We start from the raw sequence: 20,392 nt of genomic DNA, 5'->3' as shown, positions 1-20,392 counted from the left end.
AACTTATTTATCACTCTATAGAGAATAACATCATCCGCAAAAAGCCTTACCTCCGATTCCACTCCTTTACTTATATCATTTATATATATATAAGAACACATAAAGGTCCGATAATACTGCCTTGAGGAATTCCCCTCTCAATTATTACAAGGTCAGATAAAGCTTCACCTACTCTAATTCTCTGAGATCTATTTTCTAGAAATGTAGCAACCCATTCAGTCACTCTTTTGTCTAGTCCAATTGCACTCGTTTTTGCCTGTAGTCTCCCATGATCCACCCTATCAAATGCTTTAGACAGGTCAATCGCGATACAGTCCATTTGACCTCCAGAATCCAAGATATCTGCTATATCTTGCTGGAATCCTACAAGTTGAGCTTCAGTGGAATAACCTTTCCTAAAACCGAATTGCCTTCTATCGAACCAGTTATTAATTTCACAAACATGTCTAATATAATCAGAAAGAATGCCTTCCCAAAGCTTACATACAATGCATGTCAAACTTACTGGCCTGTAATTTTCAGTTTTATGTCTATCACCCTTTCCTTTATACACAGGGGCTACTATAGCAACTCTCCATTCATCTGGTATAGCTCCTCCGACCAAACAATAATCAAATAAGTACTTCAGATATGGTACTATATCCCAACCCACTGTCTTTAGTATATCCCCAGAAATCTGATCAATTCCAGCCGCTTTTCTAGTTTTCAAGTTTTGTATCTTATTGTAAATGTCATTGTTATCATATGTAACATATGTAAATTTTATTACTTCTTTGGCCTTAGTCTCCTCCTCTATCTCGACATTATCCTTGTAACCAACAATCTTTACATACTGGTGACTGAATACTTCTGCCTTTTGAAGATCCTCACATACACACTCCCCTTGTTCATTAATTATTCCTGGAATGTCCTTCTTGGAACCTGTTTCTGCCTTTAAATACCTATACATACCCTTCCATTTTTCACTAAAATTCGTATGACTGCCAATTATGCTTGCCATCATGTTATCCTTAGCTGCCTTCTTTGCTAGATTCAATTTTCTAGTAAGTTCCTTCAATTTCTCCTTACTTCCACAGCCAATTCTAACTCTATTTCTTTCCAGTCTGCACCTCCTTCTTAGTCTCTTTATTTCTCTATTATAATAAGGTGGGTCTTTACCATTCCTTAACACCCTTAAAGGTACAAACCAGTTTTCGCATTCCTCAACAATTTCTTTAAACCGACCGTTTTCCACCGATCATACTTACTTTTTAGAAACTGCCTCATGCCTGCTTTATCAGCCATAACGTACTGCCTAACAGTCCTACTTTTAAGACCTTCCTTTCTATCAGATTTATTTTTAATTACAACAAAAACAGCTTCATGATCACTAATACCATCTATTACTTCAGTTTCCCTATACAGCTCATCTGGTTTTATCAGCACGACATCCAGGATATTTTTCCCTCTGGTTGGTTCCATCACTTTCTGAATCAGCTGTCCTTCCCATATTAACTTATTTGCCATTTGTTGGTCATGCTTCCTGTCGTTCGCATTTCCTTCCCAATTGACATCTGGCAAATTCAGATCTCGCGCTACAATCACATTTCTTTCCATGTCGTTTCCCACATAGCTGACTATCCTATCAAATAATTCCGAATCCGCGTCAGTGCTACCCTTTCCCGATCTGTACACTCCAAATATATCAAGTTGCCTATTATCTTTAGAAATGAGCCTTACACCTAGAATTTCATGTGCCTCATCTTTAACTTTTTCGTAGCTTACAAATTCTTCTTTCACCAGAATTAACACTCCCCCTCCCACCATTCCTATCCTATCTCTACGACACACACTCCAGTGCCTTGAGAAAATTTCTGCATCCATTATATTTCTCAGCCATGATTCAACTCCTATTACAATATCTGGTAAATACATATCTATTAAATTACTTAATTCTATTCCTTTCTTTACAATACTTCTACAGTTCAACACTAACAATTTTATGTCATCCCTACTTGATTTCCAGTGCCCTGTTCCCTTATCACCGCTCCCTAGGCCATTCCTATACTTATACGTACCACTGCGGTTTAAATGAAGGCCATCCGAGCGCAAATCCCTATCTCCTACCCACCCATTAGGATCTAGAAATTTCACTCCCAGTTTCCCACATACCCACTCCATAGTCTCATTTAAATCCCCAATCACCCTCCAGTCAGCATCCCTCCTTCACAGTATTCCACTAATAACAATCTCCGCTTTCTTAAACTTCACCCGTGCTGCATTTACCAGATCCCACACATCTCCAACTATGTTAGTACTTATATCAGCTTGCCTTAAGTTGTTGGTACCAACGTGAAACACTACCACCTTCTCCTTCCCCTCCTCCCTCTCTTCTACTTTCCTCAACATCTGCCTCAACCTAATTCCTGGATAACATTCTACCCTGGTTCCCTTTCCTCCACACACTTTCCCCACGTGTCTAACGATGGAATCCTCCATGACCAGAGCCTCAACCCTACCCACTTCATTTGATCCCCTCCCCTCCTGGTCAGCCCTATCTTTTCTGATAGCTGCAGAAGCTACTTCCTCCTCCCTTTTCTCCTTCCCATGACCCTGTTCCACCTGTCTTTTCCTATCCTCTACTGTACATTTCCCTTTCCTACCGTTTCCCTTCCTCCTACTTCCACACATCTCAGCAACAGTTCCCTGTCCCTCATCTTCCCTCTGTTGTTCTACCTGGAGTGACTCATACCTATTTCGCACAGACACCTTTCCTGAATTCTGATCCTGAATAGAGCCCTTAGCCTGCAATCTCCTTCCCCTTAGAACATTAGACCACCTGTCTTCTACAACTCCTCCCTTTCCTTCCCCTCCCTCTTGTACACCTACTGTAACCTGTACATTGTTTGAGGGAGTCCTATCTTCCTTCCTGTCTTCTGTGAGAATCCTAATTATCTCCTTCAAACTTTCCAACTCCTCCCTCGTACCCCTCAATGCCTCGCCACACCCACAGTAAGTACACTCGCGCTCCTTAGCCATTCTTTACGAAAAAAATGAAATAAAAAATAAAATAACTTATTTGCAAAAAATAAATGAACAGAGGATATATTGTCTACTGTACAGTACACTACAGTAATATTAAACTACTTTCAGACGTATCCTAATTACGATACCGGTACCGTACCGTATGTCACTACTAAGCACAACAGAAATGAAATTTGCAAGAACTACTGTACTCAAAGATTACCAACGAAGCTAAATCGTTAGACAAATTATTATTAGTATTACGGTCTAATAGATACACATGAAAGATAACACACGAATATAGCAGGCAAGATACGGCACTATCTAAATGTACTGTATCTATACTACAATGTATCTACAGTACACTACACTGCGTTTGGTTAATTGCTTAAGTATCGAAAGGATTGCCGTACACGAAGAAAAATACGAATAAAACTGGCAAGATACTATCTAATATATTATACCTTATCTTCACTACAATTCTACTGAAATGTGGTTATGTGATTATTACAGCTGGTGGATTACTATTATTTTCCCTACTCCACGGAACGGAGAATAAAAGTGTCCTTAATTAGGCCTACTGAAAAATACGAGGTTGTCCACAATAATTTCTCAAATATTTCTATCAAAACTACTACTACTACTCCAGGGACTTGAACTGCAATTACTGGGATATATGAACTTTATTATTATTATTAGCTAACCGCTCATAAATACTGAAAGATCGAGGGAGCGAAATATAAATTACGGATACTTTAACTACCTACTCAGAAATACAAATGAATGGAATACAAGGTCAGCTGATTTTTATTTATATTTACTTGACTACACTACACCCTTTGTTCACGACTGTAGCCAACAATGCAATATTTGAATATGAGGAGCGACAATAATCAATAACAATACAACGACTGTTAACTATTACCGTGTAATCTCTTTAACTTCTTTTTAAATAGAAGTTTACAGGCGTATCGTGTTTTTTAAGTAGTAAATTGTTACCTTCGCGATAGTTTGAACGGATATCTATACGAAATACCGGAGAAGTTGCTGCAGAAGTTACGGTACCGGTACTATTCCTTATGATAATATGCCTTTGTAAGTATAACCAACGAACCTACAGATATTTACAAATATTTTTAAAGTTAATATTATTACCTAAAGTATTTCCTAAACCTAAATTCGAAACAAGGTACACCAAGCTAGCCTACTTAACCTAGAAAACGTAATTTACTGAAGACCAACTGAATTACTTGCTACAAAATTTAAATAAATATCACTACTCCCAATTTCTACCAACAAGCACTTAACACCACTATATAAACAGCACTAAATGAATCAGATATACACAAAATTAAGCTAATTCAATACTTTTTCACTACTTTGTTCCTACAATTATGCAAGATCTCTCTCAACAGCCAACCGTTCTCAAGCGCATCCAACAATGTCAACAGTCAAAGTTGGTTAACTGTCAACCTTTACTATTCTGTTGTCTAAAAAAATCACCCCACCCCACTTCTAATTCCCGAACGCCGCTACTGGCACCGAACGCATAATAATTAGACCACGAGGGAACAAGCACTCGCTATGCGAATGAAGGTAAGCTACCTCTTTTTTTAACCACTAGCACCTCTCTATTTATTTATTTCATGCTTTTTTAATTTGTACAATAAGGAACAGATGTAAAGCGTTTTAAATAAATTGAGAATGTGGTGTTTTAAGCGAGAACGTTATTGGTTCATTTTAAAAAGCTAAACTGAAAGCTACATTTTCATCATTTTTTAACGCTAGATTTTCCCGTGGCCGGCTAAATAGAATAGAAATAGGTAATAGAATTCGAAAGAAGCTAAATTGGGCTCCCCAAAGGCTGATTTGGCAACTGTGTTCAGTATTAAACCAAAGAGTATTAATATGAACAGGAAGGCCTATAAGATTCACCGCAATTTAGCACCATGCTTGACGTCACCGACAGCCGGGCCAAACCGTTGCCTACGAGATATGTGTATCTCGTAAGGTGGTGGTGGTGGTGGTGATTATTGTTTTAAGAGGAAGTACAACTAGGCAACCATCCTCTATATAACACTAATCAGGGGGGAAAAAAGGGAAGGGGTCCGACACTTTGACAAATGAAGATATCGGCCAAAGGAAGACAAGAGCCACGAAGGGCGTGAAAATGAAAGACTCCCTAGCCCTCGCAAACTTAATAGAACAAGAGTTGACCAAGGGAGGCCGGACAGGATAGATTAAAGTGAGGAGCCTGGCACAAGTAAGTGGAAGCAATACCATGACTCAGCTAGGAGCCCCGTGGTCGCCAACCCACGCTCCAAAGTACAGAGCCCCTGGGGCCTATCTCGTAAGGCAATGGCCAAACCCACTCCGACCCGAAACTACTTCAGCGGCTACGCGCGCGTACTGGAACTTGCATTAATGTCATCATTTAAGAAAATACCGAAATATACACTTTCAATGTAGTACTTATTTTATGAATGATAACATGAGATCATCCCTACTAGTCATAATTACCGTAAAGTGGGGTTACTTTGTGACAGTTTTTAGTGTTTTTTGAAAATAAAGGCGAATATATATACATTTGCACTCTTTCAGCGGTACAATTCCAAAACTAGAACCTTTATCTTTAATCAAGGAAATAATGGTTGCGTTTTCTTGTATGCATTACAAAATATTTTCAAAATAAAATGTCACAAAGTTACCCCATGGGTCGGGGTAACTTTGTGACATCTAAATTCTTCATGGAAAACATTGAGGTATAGTCTCCCTATCACAAAGTTAGACCTCAGCGAACCAATAGGTACTACATACAAGGAGAAAATAAAAAATCAATTATATTAAAACAATATTATTGCCCAAAATTACGAACACAACATTAATTTTAGAAACACAATCACATGAAAGAAAAAGATAACTTGCTTCTCAGTTTCTTATAGTGCATAACGACTGTAGTTTTCCTCGTCAAACATTTCCGTTTCGGGCACATCAAGTAGCTCTCTTCTGCCTCTTTGTATGGGTTTGTTAATTCTCGTAAAATATCTCGTCCTTCTTACTTGGCCATTTCCACTGCTTTCACCACCGTTTCATGACATTTATGTGAGCGCCATATTCTGTTGCATTTGTTATTATTCATAGAAATAATTTACCATCAAAAATCACGACATAATTTCCAGTTGTTTTATCACTCTCGTTGCGTGTTTCCCTCTCCATCAGATGACAATTCTCCGTTTGGTGCGCTATCATCACTGTCTTCCTGTGGAACATCTTCCATGTCACTGCTGTCCGAGGAATAACTTCGTCCTCTGCGGTCTAAATACCATTTTATCACACATCGCAAGTCGTATATTGTGACGGGAAATCCGAACTTGGATATGGCAATTGAATGAGCAGCGAATGCATGTTCTTCCTCTTCACTAAAGACTTTTTGGACTCCCATATGACATCGGATGTTTTTCTTTTAATTTAATCCGCAGTGTGTTCCTATGAATACCATACTTTTTGCAGCGCTACGGAGTGAAATCTTCTTTTTCTTAATTTCCTCCAAAGCTTCTTGGACAGTTTCTTCTGTGTAGTTTCTGTATGGGCGGGAACCAACACGGCGGATATACTTCCGCGCCATCTTCGGTACTGATATGTAACAATTTTTCATTGGTATTATTTGTTATCCTTAAAACTCTTTGGATTCTATGCTATAAACATTAACTACTTTGATTTATGTCCGATACTCTCTGAATTAGGTGCTATTAACTCTTCGGAATCACTTTGGAACAACCTAACACTTGTGTCACAAAGTTACCCCAGCACTGCCCGGTTCCAATAACAGCCCCTTGATTTCACTATTTAAAATGATCCCATGAACTTAAAAATTAAACCTGAGAGAGCTGATTAGTAGTAAAACAAGTTTTACTTACCTTTATCTGAATGTGTCTAACCAATTATCCACGATAACACAAATTTTCACAAGTAGAAAAAAACGCGCGGTATCAAAGCCCACAGAAGTTATAGCTCTATTTCAAGATAAAGTTGAGACCAAGTCCAAAAAGTTACTATAGTCCATCTTCGTAGTAAGCGTCTTTCTGGACGACCGGAGGTGTGGCCTAGCCTCGTGTGCGAGGAACTATGGGAGCGTTCGCGCTGGTGGTGGGGGAAGAACTTGAACCTTTCCTCCAGCTGACACAGTCGAGTTCAGGCAGCGGACGTAGCCCTGGGAACTGACTGAAATAGTGTGGAAAGCTTAGGCGCGATACGTTCCCGGGTCGGGGTGGTCATTATGCAATGGCTCATCGGTGTACATACATCACACTAACTCAAAGGTGTAGGAATTACTTAATATGATAAACTAGTGAAAATAAAATAGTACCGTACATTGTACAAATCGAGTCTTATATTTCGATTGTCTGCCTTAAAACCTTGTCACCGGGCGAGTTGGCCGTGCGCGTTGAGGCGCGCGGCTGTGTGCTCGCATCCGGGAGATAGTAGGTTCGAATCCCACTATCGGCAGCCCTGAAGATGGTTTTCCGTGGTTTCCCATTTTCACACCAGGCAAATGCTGGGGCTGTACCTTAATTAAGGCCACGGCCGCTTCCTTCCAACTCCTAGGCCTTTCCCATCCCATCGTCGCCATAAGACCTATCTGTGTCGGTGCGACGTAAAGCCCCTAGCAAAAAAAAAAAAAAAAAAAAAAAAAAACCTTGTCAATTAACTACACAGGCCTTTGAGCATAACATTCTAAAATTTCAGTTCTATTCCAGTACGGAAATACTTCGTAACTTTCGTCGTAAATGTTGGTGACGTCAAGAAATCAGAGGGTCATGCCTAAAAGAATTCATATCGGATGTTGCTTTCGACACAACGTGAAATAAATCTCAGTGTATAGCAAAAGTGGAGGTCAATATTTTGGCACTCTGTAGCCTTTAATTTATTCTTATACATTCTTACGAATATGAAATCTGTTATATAAAATTGAAAGGTTTGAACCATTTGGTAGAAAATCAATTGAACATAAGACAGTAACTTGCAACTGGTAATACTGCGAATAAAGGAAGTTCGTTTGAAACTGTACTGTACTGTATACCAAGGAAAGGCGCATCGGTACGCGCTATCAGTTCATCAATTGCCTAAAGAATAGGAGGAAGTTGTTTCCACTGACAGCCTGGAGATATCATCTACTTAACGTGATTTCTAGTGAAATACGTATAAAAGAGATTAATTAATGCAAATTTGTCGGGAAAATGCAGAGAAGAAGCATTAGTAGAAATACTTCAGCTACTTTCATAATAACATTAACAATGTCTACTTTTCTTGTCCATCAGAAGAAATATAATAATATATAATACTCTTGAATAACCTGCTATTGTTATGACTGAGAGAACAGGTCTCCTACAGCAACAGCAGCAACAAAAACAACAACGAAAACAGCAACAAAATGCTCCGGAACAATAGACAATATAAATCTGTCTCATAAAATCAGAGCAAAAATATTATCGGACTTCTTACGTGTTCTATGGTCACGTTTGTTTAATATTCGGAGTTCAGGGATCGTATTTACAAATTATTCAGAATAACCTTCACTCTCGTCTGAATCAGTGTCATCTGAAGTTTCACCGAGGTTGATGTCGGACTGGTCTAATTCTAATTCCTTATGCATGGTGTTGTCACGCTCCCAGTATTCCTGCTCAGTGTCTTTTACGTGGTCGCAACATTTTTTCCGTTTGTCTTGCGAATACTGTGCAAGCAATATCCGCAAAGAGCTTCCTTTTTGTCGAGTGTGTCTGCTGTCAAGTCATGAGTGATCTATAAGACAGAGAAATATTTCGTACAGAATAAGCATTTTTATTTATATTGGGAGTAGGAGCGCCCCATTTATGAACAGTGAAGGCATTAGAGATGCTATGGCACACATTTTTATGCTAAAAAACTAATTATGCTGTATTACTTTTAATTGAGATATATTCTTTTTTTTTGCTAGGGGCTTTACGTCGCACCGACACAGATAGGTCTTATGGCGACGATGGGATAGGAAAGGCCTAGGAGTTGGAAGGAAGCGGCCGTAGCCTTAATTAAGGTACAGCCCCAGCATTTGCCTGGTGTGAAAATGGGAAACCACGGAAAACCATCTTCAGGGCTGCCGATAGTGGGATTCGGATGCAAGCTCACAGCCACGCGCCTCTACGCGCAAGGCCAACTCGCCCGGTGAGATATATTCTTATCACGGACCTCTCCTTTGATATCTCCCCAAACCGACTCAGTGTGATTGAGATCTGGATGATATGTTTCATATGTTCACTCATGGTATAAACACTTTCACGTGCCTAGCCTCGCAGTGGTCTCCCAGATTTAGAAGAGGACCTAGAAGCCATGCTCGTCACTTCAGTAATTTCAACTTAGCTCGCACGTAACAACACGCGCCGCTTGAGAGACGTTTTCACTTCAGCGCTAGCCTGGCGACTGGACCAGCTGTAGGAGTGGGGGGACGATAGCTCCCACCACTGCATGCGCAACCATTTCTCGCGCAGGACGCTTTCAACCAAAACGGACTATAATATGTGGCAGCATATACTATACTTCAGAAATACTGGCAAAAGTTGCCTGCAAGACATTGTGCCAAACTATGAAATTAAAATATATGTGGTGATGCCTCACTGTCACAAAGTAATACTGCAGTCACAAAGTAACCCCACTTTACGGTATTGAAAATTACTGGAAGGTGTATTTTAACATTCCAAGGTCGTTTCTCTCTCTCTCTCTCTCTCTCGCTTTTTTTTTTTTTTTTTAGAAATTTAAATGAAAAATACACAGTTAATTTGATATTAAATATCACTTTGTCAGAAAGATAATGCTGAATTTCAGCAGCATAGGAATCTATTCAAATAATTTTATCCAGAACTGTTGTTACTTCGCGTAGCCGCTGTCCTCTATCGGGTGCTAGAGTACTGTTTCGGGTCGGAAAGGAGTCGGCTACGTTCACCTGTGCATGACGTCCGTCGAGCATGGTGCTAGATGGCGGTGAATCTTGGGCCTCCCATCATGAACAAGGGGTCCGTAATATCACTGCTCTATCTCTTGGGATAAGTAAGAACTTGCTTTGGCGCCACCACGTGTTTGACGTTAGTATTTGTATAATGAGACCCCAGACCTTCCCATTCACTTGTTCCGTAATCCAGGACTGCCAACTGTTTCGTGTACACAGTGCTCCTCAACGCCTGGGCAGAAATTTACTAAGTAGTAATGGAGACAATAATTTATTATGTTATGTATTTAGCTCATTATACATGCTTAATATATTTGCATACATATTGTAGATCTTTAAATTGGTTCTAGTGAGTAAGCCTATAAATATAGAAGTGACCTTTCTCAGATCCCAGGTGGGTGTAACAAACACATGCGTTACCATATCGTCGATGACATAATCCATGAGAATATTTAGTTTTAGTTGTTGAGTAGCATGTTCTATTTCTGCTGCACGAAGTAAAATTGCCAATTTGGTAACACTGTGATTTGTTATTGGAAGCATGGAAAGTCGTTGAAAACAGTGAGATTTCGTAGTAAGTACTGTATTTTCGATGTTCTGCTCAATTTACTCCTGAGTGTAATAATACTGTACCCTTCCATTAGCATATTTAATGAAGGTATGTGTAGCATTTGAGTACGTTCCAGGAATGATATCGGTGAACCAATGTAAAGGAGAGTTTCTTCAGTATATTTTAGGTTAAGTGTCAATTTTAACGCGGTTCTCTAGGTTGTGGATGTGGAATTTTTAAAAAGGAGTAGAGTACTCAAAGCGTGAGACTAGTTAGGCCTAACATGCGAGAAAACAATTGTTGCAATCAGTCTGATGCTTTGTGATTATTGATGGGCTGGTATAAACAGCCTTTAACAAAAGATCAGTACCAAACCAGCTGATTTAAGGTCTTTCAGAGCACGAGCATTTATCCGTGGTGTTGATATCTGTTATCGTAAATGCTTTTAAGTTAATAATTAGAGAAATTCGCACAATGTGCATACATGGTACAGACAAAACATGGTTAGTTGACTCTAGCATAGAACATAGTGATTCGGTCCATTGCTTACATCGCATGGTATCTGTCACATAGTCCACCACAGCGCTTGCATTTGTGTGCAAATGCTTTTAATTTACATATCAGAGATTTACATATCTCTCTTTGAAATGGACTGGTGTAGGAGGTGCACTAGAATTGGAATAGTTACTTTCTCAACATTTTCATTGGAGTGTTGACAAGTAAACGGGGAAATTAATTCTTAGGGTAGCCAATGGGGTAAGCTTCAGAATTCAGTCCTTAGATCTACATCTTTCCGATTGTATTGTAAAGCAGTCTTATTTTTCTGCTATGAAGATCTGGGTTTAATTAATGGCTGGGTTGGGGATTTTAACTTTCATTGCTTAATTATTCTGGCTTGGGGGCTGGGTGTTTGTGCCATCTTCAACATTAGAATTCATCTTGCGTGGAGCCCCCTCCTCATAGATATGCAGGGCGCCTATCAGGCGTCAGCTCGAAAGATCTCCACCAGGCCTCTTCGGAGGCCGCATGCCATTATTATTATTATTATTATTATTATTATTATTATGCTGTGAAGACGAGCTTCAGAAGTGCGAGTTCTGTTAAGATTCCTCTTTTTGTACTATTATTAAAAAGTCCAGCACCTATTTACTGTTAGCCTTCTGGCAGATTTAAGATTAATAATAATTTTCTTCTTTGATGTCTTGTAGACCTAGAGTTCTAATAGAGTTTACAATGGTAATTCTTGGTTACAAAGATAGGCAGTGCAATTTGCTTATAGAATGAAAGAATTTCACACTTGTGTTCCAAATTAAACTTCATAGGGTCGTGTGACATGCCATGTAATCACTGTAGGCAACACCCATTGATTTTCCAGGCTCTTTATTAATTGATTCTTATATAGAACATATTGTTATTAATGTAACAATATTAAAGTTTTGTATTTGGATTGGAGTAGGAGTCCTGACAAAGGAAAGATCATTTTCATCATGGTGATTCCATTTCCTGCCACATTCTAGCTGGTGTGAAGGACTGCACAGCTGTAAGTGCTGACTTTGATTGTCATTAATATTATTTCTTGCTTTTATTCTATTATCTTTCATTTTATTTTGTTTATTAATATTAAGTGGAGATGATGGACGTGGCATGTAGGGACTGAGGATGACTGCTGTGGTGACCCTCCCTTGGGAGTGTCACGTTTCCGGGTTATCCAATGAACCTCATGGCATGCCCAAGGAATCTCGTATTTCTCTTCTTTTCTTTTGTTGTTCATGCATGGAAAGGGGCTTTGTGAACATGTATCGGGGCTAATTGCCTGTTATGTTCAATAAATACTAATACCATAAGTGCTGACAAACTGTCTGTTTGTTTCTCGTCTCCCCTTTTGATTGTCCCTACATATACGGTTGAAACTGTAAATTTGTTTCTAATTCATTGCTTAGCGTGAACTGCTGCATACTATTGATACTTAATGTTGTTTGGTTATCCAGATACAGCTTTTTTATTATTTGTTTCACATACAGGTAGAGTACATATAAATAAAAGCTGTTTGCTCTGCAGAAAGCAATTTCTCACTGTATCATATGCTGATAGTAATGATGTTACTTAAAAATGTAAGACAGTTTAGTCTATTCACATGAAAATTAAAAACAAAAACACACGTTTCTCTTTACAATACAGTCGCCACGGCAACTTCCTTCCCACTCCTAGATCTTTTCTATCCCATCGTCGCCATAAGATCTCTTATCTGTATAGAGACAGCACAGATGTTTATACAGACTAACATATGTGAGGGAGACTATAATTTCCATCTAGTCTAATCATGTTAAAGCCGAGTTTACACGGGGACAATATGCAGGAAAGGTCCTGTGTTCCATAAACAGTTTGTTAGTTGCGCAGGGCAAGACAAGACAATGTTCATACTTCGGCAAAACAGATCCCAGGAAACTGAAGAAAATTATTACATTATCTTGTACGCAGAAGTATTAAATATAGTAGCAGATGAATTAACCAAATCTGTGGATACGGAAATAGATGGCATGCAGTTCTTCATTAGGATAATCTATTTTATTATTAAAGGAATTAGAAGAAGATCTTCAATAACACAAAATGTGTAGGGGCACGCATCTGTGAGCTTGCATCTGGGAGCTAGTGTGTGCTGACAGCTCTGAAGATGGGATGGTTTTCCGTGGTTTCCCATTTTCACACCAAGCAGATGCTGGGGCTGTCCCTTAATTAAGGTTAATTAAGGCCACAGCGACTTCCTTCCCACTCCTAGGCCTTTCCTATTCCATCGTCGCCATAAGTCCTCTTATCTGTGTTGATGCAACATAGACCCTAAAGTAAATTGTAAAAAAAAAAAAAAAAAAAAAGTTTGAGGATGTCAACAGAACATTTTTAAAACTTTCGAATCATGGGATTTTTTACTTACAGGCTACACAATGTCTGCACCAGCGCTTGATCTCATAAGATCCTGTATTCCTGTTTATTTCTGTCAAGTACTTCAATCTGAAGCTTTTGATTTTTAATTTCCTTTAATTTGCCGTCTACATTTTCCGATCGTGTTGTTGTTACAGTGTTTATTATTCCTATATTCTCCACAGGCATTCATGCTCTCCACAAACACTAATGAACTTGGAATTCAAATCTTAGGTCTAATCCTACTTTGGTGGCATTTTGACAAACACAGTAACATGTCCCTGGATCATTCATGCACACGAGAAAAATATTGTCTTGTCCAGTCTATTGTCCCCATGTAAACTCTTTTTAAGTCTAATGGAAAACTCATATTTTCAGTTTCAATAGTGTACGTAGGGACAGTTGATTTGAGCTGTCATTTAGTAGCACAGTGGCTGTCAAATGATTCATTGTTGTCATCTTGTAATCTAGAGTTTTTCGATAAATTGATTGCTTGTTAATCTTTCATGCTTCCCAAAGATATCAAATTTGTAATGTTATGAATCAACAAGTTTTTCTTTTCTTTCTGTTATTTGTTAAGTGTTGCACTACCTCTTAAAGGTTTTTGACATTGATAGAATAGGAAAGGACTACAACGGAAAAAGTACCGGTAGCGGCCATGGACTTAATGAAGGTGTAATGCTGGCAGTTGCCTGGTATGAAAATGGGAAGTACAGAAAATCATCTTAAGTGCTGCTGATAGTGGGGTTTGAACTCATTATCTCCTAAATGCGAGCCTACAATAACATGACTCATATCATGTAACCAGTTCATTTGGTGGCAAGTTAATTATATTGATTTTTAACATTATTGTATACATAACCCCATGGCACTACAGCCCTTGAAGGGCCTTGGCCTACCAAGCGACCGTTGCTCAGCCCGAAGGCCTGCGGATTACGATGTGTCTGTGGTCAGCACGACAAATCCTCTCGGCCGTTATTCTTGGGTTTCTCGACCAGGGCCGCTATCTCACCATCAGATAGCTCCTCAATTCTAATCACGTTGGCTGAATGGACCTTGAACCAGCCCTCAGGTCAGGTAAAAATCCCTGACCTGGCCGGGAATCAAACCCAGGGCTTCCGGGTAAGAGGCAGGCATGCTACCCCTACACCACGGGGCCAGCTTATTGTATACATACCATACATAATACATGGAAAATAAACAAATGTATATTTCAAGTACTCGCTATAATGCTAAAATTATGAACCGCCCAGAATACTCAAATGTCAAAAAAGTTTAGCTAGTTTTCTGGCAAAAACTATGTGGAATCGATGGCAGTGATTAGTGCTTACCAAAACTAATATGATTGTTGATTGGTGGGAAAAGTCAAGACAAGTAGGAACCAACTCACTTGAAAAGAAACAGCTTACCTATTCATCTCGAGTGGATTAGTGTTCTGCAAGATATTTATACTATTTAAGCATTTTGCTGAAATGTACATGTTCAAACCTTTGCAGAAGGGGTCCACACTCAAGGTATGTTGTCAAAGCCACAGTTAGCTTCTTCTGTGGGTCAGTAGTAGATTGTTAGACTCAGGATCATGTATTCAAACCCAGCAGAGGTAGTTGGATATTTGAAGGGTGGAAGAAAGCCTATATGGCACTCCATATAGTGTGATGTTGGCATGTAAAAGTTCTCTGGTGACATATTTGACCTTTATCACACAAAACTTTTCTGCCGTTCCCTTTCAGGATTTTCGTGAATCATGGTGTCATTTTTATCATGTCAGGAAAGTAATGTCATTCCTAAGATGCTGTTACTAATCCATTTCTCTTAACCTAGATGTCGCTGAGATGTGTACTAGGGAAATGATGAGTTATTTAGTTTTCTGTTCCTTTCCTTACTGTATCAAAAGGTGCTATTAAATATCAGTCTGCCAAGCCCTCTGAAATACATATGCCAACCAACCCTTTGAAGGACACATTCCTACCATTCATTACAGGGACTGGCTGCATAAGGAAATGCCATTATTAGCATTGTTCATATCTCAGTCGCTTTCATATTGTCAAAGCCGAGGACAGGTAAGTTAATGTAACAGATTTTAGCCCATACCAGAAGAGATAGTGCACTGTAAACACTATATCTCGTTAGTAATGGATCTGGGCTTTACTTGTTACTTCTACAGTAATAAGAAAATTTTCAGACACAATAGAGCAAATACTTAGCTGTCAGAAGAAGGTATGTCAATAGCTCCTGATTTATACCCAACATCGTGCCTTGGTTACCTGGTTTACGATTCATTCAACTATGGCAGGTGAACGATGTACATTTGAAAACATTCCATTTTCTTCAGAAGTACTTTTCAAGTGCTGGTGTTGAAAAAATCACCCTTGAATTTGCAATGATAGGTGTAGAAAAATCGTCGCCATAAGACCTATCTGTGTCGGTGCGACGTAAAGCCCCTAGCAAAAAAAAAAGTGTAGAAAACATTGTAGTTTCATTGAAAAATATTGAAGTTATTACCACTGCCTAAACAGATTCGACACGCTGGAAAAGTACTGCAGGTTTGATTCAGTAACATATCTGAAAGTGAAAATATATTTTCATTATTTTCTGTTCTTTTTTTCTTTTTTTAGGTGAACATTTTAAAAATAATACTTGTTAATCTTAATAACAGTAATGTACTTGGCCTTGTCCTGAAAGTAGGTAAATATCCTCTTGGTAATAATAATAAGTGAGCTAAATTATTTCTTGTTCTGTTCAGTCTATTTCTTGTTATATTCTACCTTCCCCTTGAGTGTCTGCTATTCATATTCAACTTGTAATCAGTGCAGTGTTTTTCTGTTCAATACGTACTATTATTATTATTATTATTATTATTATTATTGTTATTATTGTTGTTGTAATTGATGCTGAAGTCTTTTGTTTCAGATCCATAATTCCTTGACACATTTATCTACCCACCATGAATATAACACCATCTGTTGCACGTATCTTGTTTTGCATATCACTAGCAGGCATAACTTCTACATTGTTGTATCTTTTTCTAAGGAAGGTGAGTATAAGTTACAGTAATCAATTATGAAATTGCTTTTTATCTTTGATATTGTTCAAGTAAAATAGTGCATTTACCTGTTCTTTGCCTAGAAGTTTCCTTTTACAACATCATGCTCCTACTATCCTTCACTTTCAACCACCAGAACAAATTAAGAAATAAGAGTTGCTGTCTGTTCCGTCTCTAAATAACATCTTCCTGTCACAAGACTTATGTCTGGTTTCTGGAATGTGAGATATCAAATCTATAGTGGCATCAACTGGTTAACTTGTGTTTTTGCGTTGCATGAACATAAGACACATCTATTGGTTCGATAAACCGTCCGCCAACTTAGAGGGCCCTGAGCAAGAGATATCTATTTGTTAACTTGGCGGGCGCATGCCCAGAACCATACTGTATATTGGCAGCTAATACATTGTTCTTGTGCTTTCTCATCATCTTTCGACGAATAAGTTCTAGACATAATTAACGTTGTAGAACGACAAAGATTATTATCATCGCCAACCTAATGTTCTTATCATGTATAGTGAGGATGAATTGAAAGATAGATTCAGGCTAAACAAATATACTGTCATACGTTTGGTTGAGGTTATAGGCGACAGTTTGTGTCCTGTGACAAATTGTAGTTTTTCCATTGTCTCCTTTTGATCAAATATTAATTACGATATGCTTTTATTCTACCTCCCCCATGACACTACAACCCTTGAAGGGCCTTGGCCTACCAAGCAACCACTGCTCAGCCCGAAGGCCTGCAGATTACAAGGTGTTGTGTGGTCAACACGACGAATCATCTCTGCCGTTATTCTTGGCTTTCTAGACCGGGGCCGCTATCTCACCGTCGGATAGCTCCTCAATTCCAATCGCATAGGCAGAGTGGACCTCGAACCAGCCCTCAGGTCCAGGTAAAAATCCCTGACCTGGCCGGGAATCGAACCCGGGGCCTCCAGGTAAGAGGCAGGCACGCTACCCCTACACTTTTATTCTACTGAGTCATCATATTTGTATCTGTGACAGTATGTGTGTCCATAAAAGCACTGGTATAGATGCGAGCTGATGAGAAGACTAGCGGGACGTGAGGTGGGACATGGGGGAGCAGCTTTCTCTCTCTGTCGACTCGGCTATGGCTCTTCCTAAAGTATCGTCAGCCAGCCAGCAGCCAGTCTGCCTTTGATGATACAAGTGGCCAGTCGAACAGTTCGGTAGTGTTGATCTTGTCTGTGTGTTGTAAGTGTTGAACAGAGATTTATATATTGAGGCTTACATAACTGTGTTATAAAACATTTATGTTATTATAGTGCTACTTTGTATTACTATTATGGAACCCTGCCGGAAGAAAGGAAAGACTATCCACAGCGAAGCTAGGGCGGTTATCACACATGTTATTCAAGAATGTGATGATGAGGCATGAGAAGGGAAACTGAAACACTTACTGAGGCAAACTAATTTGCGTGTATCTACTGTAATTACATAGGCATTTCGGTCAGCACACGAGTAGAATTCGCAAGGAAAGGACAGCAGCTGGCGATACGTCACTATCAACACCAGGGAAACTTCGCCCACAGCCCGAAGAAAGAAAAGTGCAGTGTGATTGGTTTAATAGAGGGGTAATAAGAGAAGTAATTCAAGACTTTTATGTAGTCCAGAAGAAAGTGCCTACATGCCCCAAGCTTTTGAGTGCCATCAAGGAGAAAATCGAATTTCCGTGGGGCGTTCATACCTTGAGGCGAATTTTAAGAGATATGGGATTTAAGTAGAAGTGGTGTCAGAATTTCAGAAAAATGTTGGAACGCCCAAACATTGTCAGTTAGCGCTGTAGGTATTTTAGAGTTATGCGGCATTACAGAAAAGATAATCGTTCCATTGTTTATATAGATGAAACATAAATAGATAATAATTGAACATTTAATAAGTGTTGGCAAAGTGACAATCAACCTGGTGTTATGACCAACAGAAGCTCATCGAGCCGCTTAATAATTGTACACGCGGGATGTGAAGAGGAGTTCCTGGAAAGAGCTTTGCTTATTTTTAAGGCCGGGAAATCGTCGGGAGATTATCATGGCCAGAAGAACGCAGAGAATTTTGAGAAGTGGATTCATGAGAAGCTGTTGCCTAACCTCCCTAAGAACAGCGTTATAGTGTTAGATAAGGCTTCGTATCATTGTGTGCAACAGAACAAACCCCCCACGAAGTATGCTGTTAAGAAGGAAATGAAAAGCTGGCCAGAAAGGAACGATGTGCAATACAGTGAGGACATCATCAAGAAAGTGACCAGGCTGTACATTAATTAAGGCCACGGCCGCTTCCTTCCCACTCCTAGCCCTTTCCTGTCCCATCGTCGCCGTAAGACCTATCTGTGTCGGTGCGACGTAAAACAACTAGCAAAAAAAAAATTAAAAAATATGACTTTATTTCATGGTTTTGTGGATCATCAAGCAAAGTGACATACTGACACAAGAATTGAAGAAGCTAATTTAGGCCTACAGTCTATTGTTTTAAGTTATTTTATTTCATAGTTTTGTGTATCATCAAGAAAAGTGACGTAGAGACACTAGGATTGATGGAGCTAATTAGGCCTACAGTCTATTGTTTTAAATGTTATTTTATTTCATAGTTTTGTGTATCAAAGAAAGTGACATAGGGACACAAGGATTGATGAAGCTAATCAGGCCTACAGTCTATTGTCTTAAGTAATATTTTATTTCATAATTTTGTGTATCATCAAGAAAATTGACATAGGGACAAAATGATTGATGAGGCTAATTTAGGCCTACAGTCTATTGTTTTTTAAGTGTTACTTTATTTCATACTTTTGTGTATCAAGAAAAGTGACATAGGGACACAAGCATTGATGAAGCTAATTTAGGCCTACAGTCTATTGTTTTAAGTTATTTTATTTCATACTTTTGTGTATCATCAAGAAAAGTGACATAGAGACACAAGGATTGATGAAGCTAATTTAGGTCTTCAGTCTGTTGCTATATATGTTATTTTATTTTATAGTTTTGTGTGTCACCATGAAAAGTGACATAGAGACACAAGGATTGATGAAGCTAATTTAGGCCTACAGTATTTTTAAATATTTTGTGATTAAATAAAATTCTATAAAATTGAGTTCTTCAGTAAATTAACTCGTCGATTAATGAATAAATTCCCTCCTTTCTCACCCTTTTCAGACAGTACAGCACTGGCTTTCTGAAACAGTAAGTTGGGTTCGATTTCAGCTAAGTGCAGTGGTATTTGAAGGTGCTGAACTATGTCAGTGTCGTGTCGACAGCTTTATCGACACATAAAATAACCCTTGCGGCACAGAATTTGTGACGAACAAGCGAGAACATTGTTGTACAGAATAGTAGAATAGAATACTCCCATCCCCGAGATCCGGATCGCCTGGAACTGGGGACAGAGTAATCATTTATTGCTATTTTTGGTATGAATGCTTTCCTTGTATCTATTACTACATTAAACATTATAATTACTCCTAATCACTATTTACACACAATCTCTAAATTGCAGTTTATTTGATTTCTTTTTGTCCTAGACATTAACAGTGTTATATTGTCTAGGACAATATGTATCTTACCGGTACTACTATTAATAATTAGTGTAAGTTTTTTAAGAGTCTGAACAGATTTCTCCTTAGCTTACAATAGACATTATGAATTAACTGAATGGCTGAATGGGTGAATGACTGCATGTCTGGATGAGTTGCATGATTGGATCGTAATCATAAAATTGTTATATGTGCACATATTCAGTCTGGTTCATTATTATTATTTTCTTCACGTAACGAACACTTAGGGACATGAGTGTGAGAGAGAATGCATTCGTAACTCGGCACAATGACGAACGAAATTGACCTGCCTGTAGCTCACTTCATGTAACTTACTACATTTGAAATACAGAAAATAAATAT

General features: G+C 38.8%; 1 protein-coding gene across 1 annotated transcript in view; it reads left to right on the top strand.

Annotated features, from left to right (window-relative positions):
- Positions 1-10,494: 10,494 nt before the first annotated feature.
- LOC136857596 (tudor and KH domain-containing protein homolog) overlaps positions 10,495-20,392 on the top strand; it is a 224,287-nt gene continuing 214,389 nt past the window's right edge. Inside the window, exons 1-2 of the mRNA XM_068225246.1 lie at positions 10,495-10,540; positions 16,356-16,479. Of these exons, the coding sequence (XP_068081347.1) occupies positions 16,390-16,479 (90 nt within the window). The 5' untranslated portion in view covers positions 10,495-10,540; positions 16,356-16,389. The remainder of the gene's footprint in view (positions 10,541-16,355; positions 16,480-20,392) is intronic.

This window comes from Anabrus simplex, chromosome 1 (genome assembly GCF_040414725.1).
Source record: "Anabrus simplex isolate iqAnaSimp1 chromosome 1, ASM4041472v1, whole genome shotgun sequence".
In the NCBI taxonomy this organism is placed as follows: domain Eukaryota; kingdom Metazoa; phylum Arthropoda; class Insecta; order Orthoptera; family Tettigoniidae; genus Anabrus; species Anabrus simplex.
Note: the sequence above shows the minus strand (reverse complement) of the source record. Positions and strands in the feature narration are given on the sequence as shown.